The sequence below is a fragment of the Triturus cristatus genome, chromosome 9 (genome assembly GCF_964204655.1).
Source record: "Triturus cristatus chromosome 9, aTriCri1.1, whole genome shotgun sequence".
Taxonomy (NCBI): Eukaryota; Metazoa; Chordata; class Amphibia; order Caudata; family Salamandridae; genus Triturus; species Triturus cristatus.
In genome coordinates this window covers 699,219,805-699,235,797 of record NC_140592.1, presented here as the reverse complement: position 1 = coordinate 699,235,797, position 15,993 = coordinate 699,219,805, and the positions used below count along the sequence as shown (strand labels likewise).

The 15,993-nt window shown below is 45.5% G+C and overlaps 1 protein-coding gene across 1 annotated transcript in view; it reads right to left on the bottom strand.

Annotated features, from left to right (window-relative positions):
* LOC146798533 (solute carrier family 35 member F3-like) overlaps nucleotides 1–15,993 on the bottom strand; it is a 131,022-nt gene that overhangs the window by 50,347 nt on the left and 64,682 nt on the right. Inside the window, exon 4 of the mRNA XM_085627983.1 lies at nucleotides 3,313–3,532. Within this exon, the coding sequence (XP_085484109.1) occupies nucleotides 3,313–3,532 (220 nt within the window). The remainder of the gene's footprint in view (nucleotides 1–3,312; nucleotides 3,533–15,993) is intronic.

Genomic DNA, 15,993 nt, shown 5'->3' with positions numbered 1-15,993 from the left:
GTTATCAGCTATACATGTTGTGCATTCGGTTTTATGAGCTCATTTTCTTGTTCTTTGTTTACTGTGAATAATGCAGCTCTGCCCACGGGCCTCCAATCATGTTACAGAGTAGGATTGTAAGGCCATGGCCATTTTAAATGTCACCTTAAGATATATGGTCATAAAACAGTTACAACGAACAGGTAACAGCATTGTAAATTATGGGCATAATTTACACAGTTACACATTTCACTAGCAGTTGGACGCTGGCTCTTGCTGGTAATTTCAATGTTCTGGGTCTGCAACAACTAGTCCTAGATCCAACTCTTGTAGCTGGACGCACACTTAACCCGATGTCTGTCTGCGGCCTGGTGGCTTGTGGTGTCCCTTTTGCATTGTGATCGGTGAGTGTTGAGTTCGTTGCCATTTAGTTTGTGGTCCCCTCTGCTCTAGTGTCCGTGTACAAGCAGTTGCACATGTGTTTTTGGGGACTGAAATAAATGTGGAAAAATACTAGCTGTAGCGTCGTCTTTAGCTTGTGGCCAAAATAAATGTGGATAAATACAGAAAAAATGCCCAAAAAATAAATATGGATAAATACAGACGGAAATGGCAAAAAAATAAATACCATAAAACCGGGAGCCCTAGTTATAATCTATTTTGCAGTTCTAAGTTTTGTATGTAGTGGTGGTTATTGAATGTGTGCTTTTGTTTTGCCATTTCGCAATGTATTTGTGGTGATCGTGGCTACCGATATCATCATGGCACCCGGCATCATCGCAAAAATGGAAAATCGGTTTTGAAGATGGTTTTTATACAAACTCCCTAGAAAAATATTATTTTAAACAGCGCACTAAAAAAACCCTAGTATTTAAAATACTGTAAAAAGTATGCATATATATGTTTTACACTTTATAAAAAAAGGCGTGATTGTCACGTTTATCGATGTCATTGCAACTCTAAGAGTAATCGCGAAAACTGAAAATCAGTTTAAAAGATTGTCTTTATACAAACTGCCTATAAAATAATGACATTAAACAGTGCAGTAATAAAACCCTAGTGTCTACAATACTGTAAAATGTGTGCATATATGTGTTATACACCTCTTAAAAAAGGTGCGATCGACACGGTTACAGAAGGCATTGCGACTATTGGCGTGATCGCGAAGACGGAAAGCAGGGTTCAAACAATGTACTAGGAAAATATGTGTACAAGCATGTTTTTTAAGGAGTGATGTAGTTAGTAATGTGCGTATGGTAATACTTTGAATGAGTTTTTTAAGTTAACATTTCTGAATGTGGTGGTGGTCGTTGAATGTCTGCTTTTGTTTTGCAATTACGCAACATTATCGCGATCGTGACATCGTCGCAAATTTCAATAATACTGTGTAGTATTCTAGGACTCTAGTAGTGGAATGCCTTTGTTTGTTCCTGGCCGTTCTATGCCAGGAACCTGATGTTACTAAGATGTTACGTTATGTGTAGAATGTTGATGTTCAAAGAACTGTGGTGGTTGGAGCTTGGTGGCAGAGGACTGTGAAGATCCTGTCTACCATGTAGCTTCTGATTAACCAACTTGAACCGCCTGCACAATTAATACATTCTGCTTATGACCTCACTTATTACACCACTCATGACATGGTCAGTGACATCACTGATGACATCTCAAATGACATCACGGATGACATCAGTGGTGCACCATGCATATGTAATGTTCAATATCTAATTATAGAAAACAAATACAAGGATCGTATAGTTATGAAATAGATTTTGAAAAACCATAGAAATTCACTGAAAAAAACTAAAGGTTACAGGGACATTACAGTTAGGAAAAAAAAAGGTTACAGGGACGTTATAGTTATGAAATAGATTTTGAAAAACCATGGAAATTCACTGAAAAAACTAAAGGTTACAGGGACATTACAGTTAGGAAATAGAATTAAAAACAACTTAGAAATTCACTGAAAAAACAAAGGTTACAGCGATGTTAAAGTTAGGCTGAAATTTTACTCGTACAAAACCAGAGAAATTCAACAGTTATAGTTAGCTGAGTTAACTATAACTCGCGCCCCCGCAATACACTGCTTATGACATCACATATTACATCACTCATGACATGGTCAGTAACATCATTGATTGCAACTCAAATGACATCACTGATAACATCACTCATGACATCATCCATAGAATCTCTGAATTTCATACCCTTTCATACAACCACTCCAACTTCCTCACTACCATTCTCAAACCCCTTCACACATCCATACTACTACTTACACAGCTACTCACTGATTCATAGATCAACACACACATCCATTCACTCACTAATACAACTATTGACATATTCAATCATACACCCATACAGCCACTCACTCACTGATACAGATACTAACACATACTCACTCACATTTAGTCACTAACACAAGCACACACTGAGCCATACAGCCACTCTTACATTCACTTACTCACCCATACAGTCACCCACATGCCCCATCACTCACCTACACTGCCTTTAACATACCCAGTTACTCAACTTTATACGACTGACACATGCATTCACTCGCCGAAACAGCCATACACACACTATATGTATGTATCTGGTATTTGTAAAGCACAAACTAATCACCCCTAGGGGTCACTGATCATGTCATGAGTGATGTAATATGTGTGTTCATAAGCAGTGCATTGCAGGGGCATGAGTTATAGTTAGCTCAGCTAACTATAACTGCTGAATTTCTCTGGTTTTGTACAGTGACATGTTAGCCTAACTATAAAGTCCCTGTAAGTTTGGACAACACTCCATTCTACGAATTGAAACACATTTTTTTTTTAAACATTGAAATTCAATGACAAAACAGAAGATTAAGGCTAAGGTATAGTTAGAAAAACTTCATTAAATGTTTGAATTTATTCAAAACTCACGTAAACTGCACAAACCTTAGAAAGTCTAAAGTTACTTTAAGTTATAATTTTTGCCAATCCCAAAACTTAGTATGACTCGTGTGCCTCCGTACACAATGTTGTCAACTGCCAAGACACACTACATTAACTATAACTCGGCTCAATACCATTTACAGTGTTCTCATAAATGATGTCATTTGCACAAAAAGCACTCTTTTTTAATCAAGATCTGGTTTTTTGCCACATTTAGAATAAATCCGTTCAGCCGTTTGTGCACGAAATGGCCGGCGGTGACCATGTCACCACAAGTTACTCCCTTTAAATAAAGAAATAATGGCAATAATGACATGCTGAAAAGGTGTTACCACCCTATTCCACCAACAGCGGCCATGACCCTTTCAGATTTTTGTTGGTTGTAGACAGTGGTTCTTACCCGTACACCCATAAATCGGTCCTTGAGCACGATCCAGGACAGGAGGAAGACGAAGGCCTTGTTGCAGCAGAACAGCACAGCGGTGTCACCCGGGCCTATCTTTTGCAGAGCCAGGAAGAGAAGGTAGCTGCTGAGAGTCCATAGAAGGCAAAAGGGCCCAACCCGCCTCAGGGCCAACTGTGGGGTGCAGTTGTCCAGGCCTAGGAAGGCACCACAGTACCTGGTGGGGCAGCAGAAGAGGGATCAGTGGACGAAAGCAGGTAAAAGCAAAACATGTTCTGTGCAAATTGAAGGAATCAAAGAAGATAGTGACACTGGTCTATTTATAAGGCTCCACATGATGCTAATAAGTGAATGGGCTTAACAAATCAAAAAGACCTCAACGGTTTTGACATAACCAACCTTGAATTAATCAGGATCAGAGTTAAAATTGCAAAACAAAAAACGTAACAATTAAGTACAAAGGTGGAAGAAACCAGGAGCTGAACTTCTTGAATAAAACAGCTTTTATTTATGTTTACAGAAGTTAACTTTCATCCAGCTCTCCTCTGTCCGGACCAGTCCCACTCTCCCATCCTGCCCCATTAATTAACTATGTACTCATCTGTAGCAAGAAACCTTTAATCTGAACAATAGTGACCAAATAAGTGTAATTTTCCTATTCTATATAACTCCTAATTCAGATTCAGATTGAGAGAGCTGTTCAAGTGTGCAGGGCTCTGCAGCTGATGTCTGCCCTGGAAGAGTGAGTCTATACCACCTAGTTCATTCAAGAACTCAGTGCCTTGGTGCCAAGAAAATAATCAAAGGTTCCCCTACTACTTCAAGGCCGGTCGCTCAGTGTCTGGCTAGATTTCCTGGTTCCTAGGCATTGTTACCATTGCAGAGATATCACTGTCAACCTGATTTTGTCATCATTTTGAAGTCCATCAAGAACAGTCAAACTAGTAATCTTACACACCCTTAATTATGCCTAGAAAGGAATTGGTGGCACGGTTATTAGTTGGGGCAATATGTTGGACACTGCAGAGATCAACCAAGAACTCTTGCCTTGGGTCCCTGGAGGAACTTCTTGGGGGAAAAATCCAACTACCCTCTACCACCTCAAATTTGGTCACAATTTGTTTGCCACATCTGGCATAACAGAAATATTGAAACAGAACCTGGAATCTGCAGAGTATATTTTACCATCCAGCTAATTACAATTATAATGTATTTGCCTGTCTTTCACATCTCCTTTCAGATCACACTTTTGTGCGGTGTCCCAAAACAAGCTAAGAGCTTTTTCTGGACACTTGTGTACAACACCAGAATGCATCCAACATAGATTCATACCAACACAACACTCTACCAACCAAGCATCCTCCCATGGTGTAGCATGATAATGGTGGGTTCTTGACTTAACACTGTTGCGTATAGCTCATTTTACAAAACCATGTTAAGGACCACACCACAGTGGCGTAGCTTGACCGACTGCCACCCGGGTGGCAGCCCTTAAGATTGCTGCCCGGTGAAGTTAATAGCGGGGTGTTGGTGGCCGATGGATGACTTGTTCCAGGGGGTCGGTGGCTGACTGACAACTTGTTCCTAGGGGGGTTTGGCAGCCGATGGATGACTTGTTCTAGTGGGGATGGTGGTAGTCGACAGACATGACTTGCTCAACTCCCACCGCCCCACCCCCTTTAGCTACACCACTGGGACACCAAGGTCGCCAGCTGCTACAACTATTTATAACACTAGCCACACAAAAGTGGTAAGTAGTCGGACCAGACTGTAAACCAAAAGCAGCGCTAGCAGAAAATGTCAACCTAGCCCCACCCCTTCCCTCTCTCGCTTTCTGTTTAGCTATAAATATTTTCTTTCTCCTTTTCCTTCCCTTTAATTCACCCCTCTCTCTCTAGCTCTCTTTCTCTCTCTCTTTCCCTCTATCTCTCTTTATACCAAGCTGTGTCTGCTGCAATAAACCAGGGTACCTGGAGAGAGTGACAGAGGCCTGAGCCTTCCAAAACCAACCTCCAAAGACTGCAGCCCACAGAGAAATGGCCGATGAGATAAACTGCCCCTTCGGGTCTATAAGCAGTTGTATGTGTGGCTGTGTCTCTTCTCACACTCTCCACAACAGTCCATGCTTATGCACCCTACAGCTCTACCGAGAATAACAACCTGCACCTAAACTGTTCCCATCTACGCCAAACTACGACCAGCCGTCTTGTTACCATGCTGTGGAAGGGCACCCAGGAAACTGGTGCAAATCAAAGTATTGCATGATCCCAGGAGGGCTATTGAAATGATACATACAGATTAGCAGCTTGCCTAACAATCCATAGGTTATTTGGGCATTCAATGGGGTAGAAAAGCACTACACAAATGCCAATATAATACAATACCTATGCATGGACTCACACACTTTGGTAAAGGAACGAAGCAGAGATTAAAAATGATACGCATTGGTTTCAAGCCAAAAACGTAACCACTCGACCACATATTCTGCAGGCCTGGCACTCTTAACCAGTTCCACAGACCCAGCATTATTATAGCTTTTAATGAACCCAGAACTCTTGGTCTATCCCATAGATCCATCACGTTTACTTACATAAAAAGGACTTTGGAACAATCCCACACAGGTTTATCTTCACCATCCCACAGGCCCAGCACTCTAGCACCATCTCATAGAACCAATACCTTTCACCATTCCACAGAATGAGAGCTGTTAAACCATCCTTCAGAACCAATGTCTTCATACCATCCCTTACCAGTGGCGGTTACCATGTACGGTGAAGAGGCGGGTGACAAAAACAAATTTTAAAAATACAAAAGACTTACCTTCCTCCGCTATGCAACGCATAGACTATATAGCAGTATCCAACCCTAGCGGCGACCACCGGCATCCGTTGCAGTTGTTTGGAACAGTGTTTTTAGTACAGCCTGGCCCACACTAGCTTGTTGCTTCGTTTGCACATCTACACAGTAATGTTTTGTGAAAGTGTGCGGTGTTGACCATGTCGCTGCTTTGCAGATGTCATCTAGTGGTATGTTTCCTAGAAAAGCCATAGAAGCCCCTATCTTCCTTGTAGAGTGGGCTTTAGGGGGAACAGATAGCGTTCGTTTTGCTTTGTGGTAGCAAATCTGTATGCATTTTACAATCCACCTAGCTATCCCTGATTTAGAAATAGGGTTGCCTTTATGTGGTGGAGAGAAAGAGACAAATAGCTGTTTGGTTTTTCTGAAAGGTTGTGTTCTTTGGATGTAGTAAAGAAAGGCCCTTTTAACATCCAGTGTGTGTAAAGCCCTTTCCGCAACGGTTTGAGGTTGTGAGAAAAAGACTGGTAATTCTACCGACTGATTTAGATGGAAGGGAGAAATGACTTTGGGTAGAAATTTTGGGTTGGTGCGGAGCTTGTTCTGATGCATTTGAAGAAAAGGTTCCTGTATGGTGAGTGCTTGTATTTCACTAACCCTTCTAAGGGAAGTGATGGCCACTAGGAATGCTGTTTTCCATGTGAGAAATTGCAGCTCACATTTATGTAATGGTTCGAAAGGGGGTTCCATTAGCCTTGTGAGAACTATATTCAAGTTCCAGACAGGTGAGGGCGGTGCTCTGGGTGGAATTACTCTTTTGAGGCCCTCCATAAAGGCTTTGATGGCAGGCACCCTGAAAAGTGATAGGTGCTGCCTGTTCTGTAAGTAGGCAGCAATTGCTGCGAGGTGTAACCGAATGGATGTATATGCTAGGTTACACCTTTGTAGATGGAGCAAGTAACATATGATGTGCTGTATGGACGCATTTAGAGGATTGATTGTGTTGTTGTGGCAGTAAACAACAAATCTTTTCCACTTTGCAGCATAGCATGCCCTAGTAGTAGGGCGTCTGGCTTCCCTGATAATAATCATGCAATCAGGGGGAAGGTTAAGGTATCCGAATTCTAGGACCTCAGGAGCCAGATCGCAAGGTTGAGCTGAGCTGGGTCCGGTTGCCTGATCTCTCCATGGTTCTGGGTTAGGAGGCATGGTGAGAGGTGTAGCTTTTGGTGTGGTACTACCGAGAGTTCCAGCAGTGTGGTGTACCACGGTTGTCTGCCCATGTTGGAGCTACTAGGATCAGTGTTAGGGAATGCTGTTGTAGCTTTTGCACCACTAATGGAATTAGTGGGAGAGGTGGAAAAGCGTATGCAATTTTTTTTGACCAAGTTCATCCATATCGCATTGCCTTTGGACAATGGGTGTGGATATCTGGCGGCGAAGCTTGGGCATTTTTTGTTTTCGTGGGTGGCGAATAGGTCTATGTGTGGATGCCCCCACTTCTGAAAGAACGGGTGAAGAACCTGTGGGTGAAGTTCCCATTCGTGAATCTGTTGCGTTTGTCTGCTGAGCAGATCTGCCACGGTGTTTTGGACTCCTGGGACATGTTGGGCCAGGAGAAAGATTCTCTGTGGAATTGCCCATCTTCATATGCTCTGTGCTAATTGAGAGAGCTGTGGAGAGTGTGTGCCCCCCTGTTTTTGAATGTAGTACATGGCAGTCATGTTGTCTGTGCGAATGAGGACTGCCTTGCCTGAAATCTGCGTCTGGAAGGATTTTAGGGCTAGGAAGATTGCCAGTAACTCCAAATGGTTGATGTGGAGTAACTTCTGTTGCGGCATCCATGTGCCCTGTACTGTGAGATGTAACGGATGAGCTCCCCAGCCGGAGAGCGATGCGTCTGTTGTCAGGATTATTTGTGGAACCGGGTCCAGGAACGGTCGACCTCTGGAAAGGTTTGTGGTGTTCCACCACTGCAGAGAGCGATGGGTGCGACCGTCTACCAACACCAGATCTGTCAGTTGCCCCTGGACCTGGTTCCACTGGCGCGCTAAACACTCTTGGAGTGGACGCATCTGGAGTCTTGCATGGGGCACTATGAAAATGCAAGAGGCCATAATCCCTATCAGTTGCATAAACACTCTTGCTGGGAGAGAGTGTTGAAATATGAATTTCTGACGCAGAGCCTGTATGTTTGCAATCCTGGCAGGATTGGGATAGGCTATGGCTTTTGAGGTGTCTATGGTAGCACCGAGGTATTATTTTGTGTGTGATGGTACCAGGTGGGACTTTTGGTGGTTCACTGTGAAGCCTAGCTGGTGAAGCAGTTGGATTGTAGTGGCGGTGTGTTGCACACATTGTTCGTAGGACGTGGCTTTTATTAGCCAGTCGTCCAAGTATGGGAAGACGTGAATGTGCTGTCTTCTGAGGTGTGCAGCCACTACTGCTAGGCACTTGGTGAATACCCTTGGTGCTGTTGTTACCCCGAACGGGAGCACCTTGAACTGGTAGTGTTGCCCGTCCACCACAAATCTGAGGTACTTTCTGTGAGCCTGGTGTACTGGGATGTGAAAGTATGCGTCTTTCAAGTCCAGAGTGGTGAGGAAGTCGTTCTGGGAGAGGAGTGGAAGAACCTGTTGAAGGGTTACCATGTGAAAATGGTCTGAATGTATGTAAGTATTTAGAGGTCTGAGATCTAGGATAGGTCGTAGAGTCTCGTCTCTCTTTGGAATCAGAAAGTACAGGGAGTAGACCCTTAAATTTTGTTGATTGATGGGGACCTGCTCTATGGCTTGTTTTTGCAGGAGGGAGATTACCTCCTGTTTTAGTAAAGTAGCATGTTCTTGAGACATAGGGCGTTGCCTGGGTGGAATGTTTGGGGGGGTAGATGTTAATTCTAGGCAATACCCTGAATGAATAATTTTGGTCACCCATCCGTCTGAGGTGATTGTCTCCCAGACGTGAAGGAAATGTTGTATTCTGCCCCCGACCGGAGTGGAATGGTCTGGAGGGAGCGGGGGAAAGTCATTGGGTAGGTGGTGCGGCAGAGCGGGCGGTATTTGTCTTGCCTCTGCCTTTATTATTATTACCTCTGTATCCGCCTCTTTGATAACCCTTTGTGAAGGTAGATTGAGGAGGGGATTTGTAGGACGTGGATGCACTATCTGAGGAGTAGCCCCTGCCCATGCCCCGAAAGGAAGAGCGGCGAAAAGAGCGCCTAGGAGTGTGTGACTGTAGGGCTCCCATGGATTTCGCTGTGTCAGTATCTTTTTTCATCTTTTCGAGGGCTTCGCAAACTTTTGGGCCAAATAGATGATCTTGGTCGAATGGGTGGTTCAATATAGAGGCTTGTACCTCAGGTTTAAAACCTGAAACTCTGAGCCAGGCATGGTGACGGAGAAGGACACTGGTGTTTATAGCCCTGGAGGCTGTATCTGCTGCATCTAGGGCACAGCGTATAGAGGTATTAGTTATTGTTTTTCCCTCTTGGATCAATTCATTAGCCCTATTCCTGTATTTTTCAGGGAGATGGTGCATGATGGTCTCTAACTCATCATAATGCGCCCTGTCGTATCTGGCCAATAGCGCTTGCGTGTTGGCGATACGCCATATATTGGCGGCTTGTGACGCAGTGCGCTTCCCTGACGCGTCTAGGAGCTTGGACTCTTTGTCAGGTGGTGGTGCTTTGCCTGACGCCTGAGAATTTGAGCGCTTCCTAGCTGTAGATACCACTAGGGAATCCAATGGTGCAGGGCCTTTAATGTATGAAGGGTCTGTGGGGGCGGCTTTGTATTTTTTCTCTATACGGGGGTTTAGGACCCTGGCCCTGACTGGGTCTTTAAAAACCTCCGGTGCATGTTTGATTACTCCCTTTAACATAGGTAGAATGGCAGTAGACCTATGTGCATTATCGAAGGTGTCTAGGAGAAAATCTTCCTCCACTGGGTCAGTATGTAACTCCACCCCATGGTAATGTGCCGCCCTTTGTAGTAGGTGGTGAAAGCCTAACGAATCTTCAGGTGGGGATGGCCTAGATGGGTAAAGGTCATCCTGTGGGACATCTGGGATGTCAGGATTGTTATAGTCGTCCCATGGGTCTGGAGATCCAGAAGGGGTGGGGTCTTGTGGCACGTCTGCTGGATCATAATAAGGGTCTCCTAGATCGTCTGGGACTGGAGACAAGGTTGGAGAACGATGAGGCATGGGTGGAGAAGGTGGAGGTGGGGAGGGTGGAGGAGGTGGAGGAGGTGGGGAAGGCACTCTGAAAGGGGAGGTAGCAGTGTCCTTCCTCTTTGGAGGTGGAGGTGGAGCTGGTTTGTCCAAGTGTTTCTTTTTTGAAGACAGTGTCAAATGTCCAGTTTTTGGATCCTTGGTAAGTGTCTTTTGCAGAGGATCCGGTGTGAAAAGTTCTTGCGACACTGGTTGTTCGGTCGGCGCGGAAGTTTTCGGGGACCGACGGCTTTTTAGGTTTGTCTAAGCCGTGCTTCTTTGGTTTGGAACCTCCGATTTTTGGTCGGTGCCGAAGAAGGCTTCAGCACGGGAGTGTCGGTGCCGAGGGCCTTGTGATGTTTGGTCGGCACCGGAAGGGTAGGTTTCGACACTGAAGGCTTTGGTGCTGGGTTTGGTGTGGAGGTGGAGGCCGATCTTTTCTTCGGTGCCGAAGGGTGTTTTTCGGTCCCGCTGGTAGGCTGGCTCGAGCCCAAGCTGCCGGAAGGCTTAATAGGCTTCTTTACTGGGCCCGAAGGTGGGGTGTGAGAAGCAGTATCCTTGGTCTTGCCTATGCCAGAAGGCGAAGGTGTGACCGAAGCCTTTTTGGGTATCGGCGTGGGTGTGGGAGGGGGTAGTATACTTACGACCCTCTGCGCCGGGGTGATGTCCTCCACATCTGAGTCGTCGGCCTCGGAAGCACTGACGAGGTCGTCGTCCTCTTCTTCGATGTTCTGCTGTCCCGGAGCTTCGACGTTGTCCCCGAAGATGTCGACTGGAGCGGAGGTCGAGGAGTGCGCCATGTTGCGTCTAGCCCGTCGATCTCGAATAGTCTTTTTAGATCGAAAAGACTTGCAGGCGGGACAGTCTCGGGCCTCGTGTTCAGCGGAGAGGCAGAGGTTGCACACCTCATGAAGATCGGTGTGGGGAAACTTGGACCCACATCGAGGGCACTTCTTGAAGGGAGTTCCTTCCATCAGCCGAGACCGGAGCCGGAATAGGCCCGAAGGCCGCCGTCGACGACCGGAATCGAAGAAGTGCCGAAGAGAAGGTGATTAAGATGATTTATTATCTGAAGGATCTCGATGAGCGAGGATTTTGCGTTGATCGTTGAACTGGAAAAGTTCGGAACCGGAGCGCGAAGTATTACATCCGAGCCCGATGGCGGAAAAAAACAATCTGAGGATGGAGCTGAAGCCCATGCGCAATACGAACCAAGGGAGGAGTCACCGACCTCGTGACTTCCAAAGACTTTCCAAGAGGAAAAACAAACTGTAAACATCCGGGCCCAGTACCAGATGGCGATCTATGCACAGTGTATAATCTGCAGCTCATATGCCTCGAACATAAACTTTATTACTGTTTTATTTTTCTGCTCTGGCATGTGGCTTTTCTTAGTAGCGCGACGCTCCCCAGCTCAAATGGAGGAGCCATGCTGTAAACTGTCTTACATTATCCTACTTCCGAGTGCTGTTGCATCATTCCATAACACCTTCCAATAGAACCCGAAGACCAGTGACAAAAAGGACTCACTAAATAGCAGGGCCGGGCTGTCCATAGCGGGCATCGGGCATTTCCCCGGTGGGCCGGAAGGGTAGGGGGCGATTTTGTACCGGTGGGGCCGTTTCTGTTGCTGGGTGGCGTTTTTGCACCGTGCTGCAAAATCTCCCCCTTGTAACAAAAGTGCAGCAGCGTACCCACCAGCACCCCCACAGAGGCCGGTCCGACACCAGGGCTGGTTTGCGATCTGGGTCCGGCCCTGCTAAATAGGCGCTGAACTGCGAGAACATGTGGAAGAAATCTCTTAGCTGAAGACTGAAAGACCTTCGAGCGCAGAAACTCTTCAGATTGCCTGTAAACAGTCACCATCCCAGGGCAGCGATGTAAGCCTGCTAGATAGGATTATAAAGTAACAGCTGTTCCCGAGGGGCAGAGAAACGGAATATTTCAGATGGAAAACAAGCAGAAAAAGAACAAAGAAGTTCTGTTCTTTTTCATGCACAGAGAAGATGGGTACTGTCTGTTCAGGTGGCTAAACTCTATGAATCTGGTGCAAGAAGAAGAGAGGTCTTAAAGACACAACTAGAGAAAACGCGAGTGAGCCCAGGCAAAGGATTAATCGGGACCTCTGGACAGCATCCGCTTAAAGGATCGAAGACCCATAGCTGCAGTAGTCATCCAAGGTATAGCCCACCAAAGCCCTTGAGCCGATCAGAAACTGGCTGGAGTACCGGCCATCTACCAAGGACATTCTGAACCTCAAAGTGGATGTAATTGTGGAACCAAAAGGCAATCATTTCCAGGTTAACAATTGTGTATGTTTCCTTGTGCATGGAACAGCAGAGCAAACTGACCTTGGAAGCACTGAAGGGAGTAGATGTCAGTGGCACAAGGGTGGTGCCTTACCCATCCCTGGGTATGTGAATCTCGGCAACAGACTAACAAGCAAGATCAAAGGTCAACAAAGAAATGACCACACTAGTCCTTTTCTGCCTACTTACTGGGGATTACAAAAGGCCAAAACTTATGATGGTCACCAGCTCAGCTATTTTCAGCGCACTCTACAACCTGTGGTGTTGCTTTGGTTACTTGACTACCTTTACAGTGTTGAGGAGAACCTCCTATGCAGGAGGACAAACATACGGAGAGAGCCAGATGGATAGTACCAAATCAAGACCCGGTAGTTGCAGTCGCTCAGCTCTAGGACACGGAGTCAAGATTCTCATGAGTGTGCCAGGTGGTGAAGGGGGAATCTCATTGCTGGGAACGGTCTGCAAGACACTACGCCTGATGGAAGATCCAGGAGTGATCTTGATGAAGTGTCCACTTGTCTTCAAGTGGAGCAAGCTACAGTCATCCATCTCTGTGCCACAAGTCAATATCACACGGAATCCGGGCACTCTTCAAGTAGGAAGCAATATGGTCTAGATGCACTAACCAGCTGCAGTGCCCCACATGACCGTCACCATAGGTGTTAAGGTTCAAATTTAGAGGGCTGAAATTTGGTACTTCTTGGATTCCAGAGTTCCAGACTAACCCAGAGAGACCCTGCAGAACACGACAGCCCTGTGGGCTGACGTCTTAATCTTTGAGTGCGACTTAGGCCAGGCCCAAGGAGTTTAAAGAGAGAGAGAGAGAGAGGTAGGGAGAGAAATAGAGGTAAGGAGGGAAGGAACGAGGGGGAGGGGGAGAGAGAGAGAGAGAGAGAGAGAGAGAGTGCACAAGAGAGAGCAAGTCAGCCAGTGATAACAGGGTCTCCTACATTTGTTTGGGTAATGTTTTGTTTTTCTTTATATATGTTGTGTATTGGTGGCGAATGCTTTCAGCGTGTGACTTTTTACATCACTTATAACAGTTGTTATTCTGGAAAAAGAAATACAGAGATACATTTTTAATCAGTTAGTTCAGCTCTGAGAAAAAAAAGACTGAGGCATCATTTTGAAGCTCTTCGCGTAGGGCAGCGCCGCAAGCCTTCTTAATACGCTGCCCTACGCCAAAAGAAAATGGCAGGAATATGCCGTACCTATCAGATACGGTGCATTCTTGTCCTCTTACCCATTGCTGGGGCACAATTGGCTGCCATGCGCCAAAGCAGTCAGCATTGCTCCATGGCGCAAGAGTGTATGTGTTCTGGGAATGATTGCTTTTGTGCAGGAAGGAAGAGACACCTTTCTGCACCAAAACAAACAACGGAGACGATTTCCTCCTTCTATGTGTGCTGCTAAATGCAGAACACATAAAATGAGGAAAAATCGGGGAGTAATAAAGTTATTTCTCCTTGTTGCCCCTCCCCTGGAAAGGTGTAGGCTTTTGACGTATTCAGAGGTTTACAGAACATTATAAATTAGAGAATGTGTCAAATGCCATGGGAATTACGTGGGAACATCCACCGCATCGCCCATAGCACACCTGCCCATCGCAGTGTGAGCCAACGCAGTGACTTGCGCTGCGTTGCCTCACACCATATGTAGAAGACCATGAAGCACCACGCAGGGAGGCTTTACGTGGTCTTGCAGATATGGCACGGCACTGTGCGCCACCTGTATGTCAATAAAACTGACTTTTCAGCGGCACACAGAGGCTTGTGAATGAGGTCCTAAAACTTTATTCAATTCCTTCAACCCAGGAAACTTGTCGCTGCGGCTTCCTGCTTCATGTACAATGCAGGTGGAAGCAGTACCAAAGAAACAGCCATTTTTGAGAAATTGCAAGGGTTACCTGCATGCGTTGCACTCCTAAAATCACCCGCAAGCCCAAACAGCTTGGCTAGATCCACATCTGTGTGGATTTGACTGCCTAACAAGACCACAAAAAATCGAGACAGAGTACACTAACAGTGGATGATATATGGCCAGACCTCAATAGCGTCAAGTGCTTTTGAAAACCGACATCATGATAACACAAAACCTTTTCCACACCCCTGAAGCTGAGGAGGTAGAAGATAATGAGCGTTGGGGTCTCTTCCTCTTCTGAGGCATTCCAAAAAGTCAATCGAGAGCTGCTTGTCGAGGTGACTGCCGCCATTAATGTCAGTGATCACCTTCTCATTGAGACAGGTATAATAACAGAACATAACGTAACATGACATGACATAACGTAATCAGGCACATGCATCAAGCTAGAATTTTGCGAGTCCATAATTGCGAATATTAAGGATTCGCAATTAAGGACTCGCAAAATCCTATGCATGTAGGAATCGCTATAATAATAGCGATTCCTACACATTCCTTATTTGTGAGTCGCAAATAAGGAATAGCTTCCCATTAATTCCTATGGGCCTACAGGCCCATAGGAATGATTGGGAAATTGCAAGCGCAATTTGCGAGTACCAATAGGTACTCGCAAATTGCGCATGCAATTTCAAGGGTGCAAGGGTGTCAAAAGGACACCCTGTTGCACCTCTGAAATTGATCCGTGCACAAATGTTGAGCATACACATGTCCCAAGGGCATGTGTGTGTGTAACCTACAACTTTGAAGTTTTTGCTATTTACCATGTGGTATGATTACACGGTAAATAGCGGGCCCAAATAGCGAAATCGCTATTTTTAAAGGCATCTTGCGTTGCATTTAAGGAATCGCAATTTGCGATTCCTTAAATGCAATCGCAATTTAAGAAATCGCAAAAATTTGCGATTTCTTACATTGTGAGTGGCACGATGTTTCATGCATTGCAAAAGCTATTTTTGCAATCGCAAACTGACGATTTTTGCGAATCGCACCGTTTGCGATCGCAAAAAGCTTTGATGCATGTGCCTGAATATGTGTATTTGTAAAGTGCACCTTCACCACAAAGGTTATCTTGGTGCTGAATAATAGATGTTTATGGTTAACCTACTCAATGGTACACATTTTATCGCCCTCGGAAGGATGAAAGGTAAAGATTGAAGGTCTCACTCCAAAGGCTGGGTGACTGTGGGCTTTTGCTCTATTGTGACATGTGCAAGTTCCTGGAAAGCAAGCAGGGATATTTTTTTGTGGGGGGTTAGGTTACGTGAAATTAAGGCGGACCACAAGAGTATGCGGACATCGAGACTGTCCGCCCTCCTCAGAGGGTATCATAGGTGCATAGATTCCTGGGGCCGATCAGTCATGGTGGATGATTACACTTAACATGGCAAAGCTCACAGAAATACTTCCGAAACTCATCAAACAGAGAACCGATTGGGCCATGGAG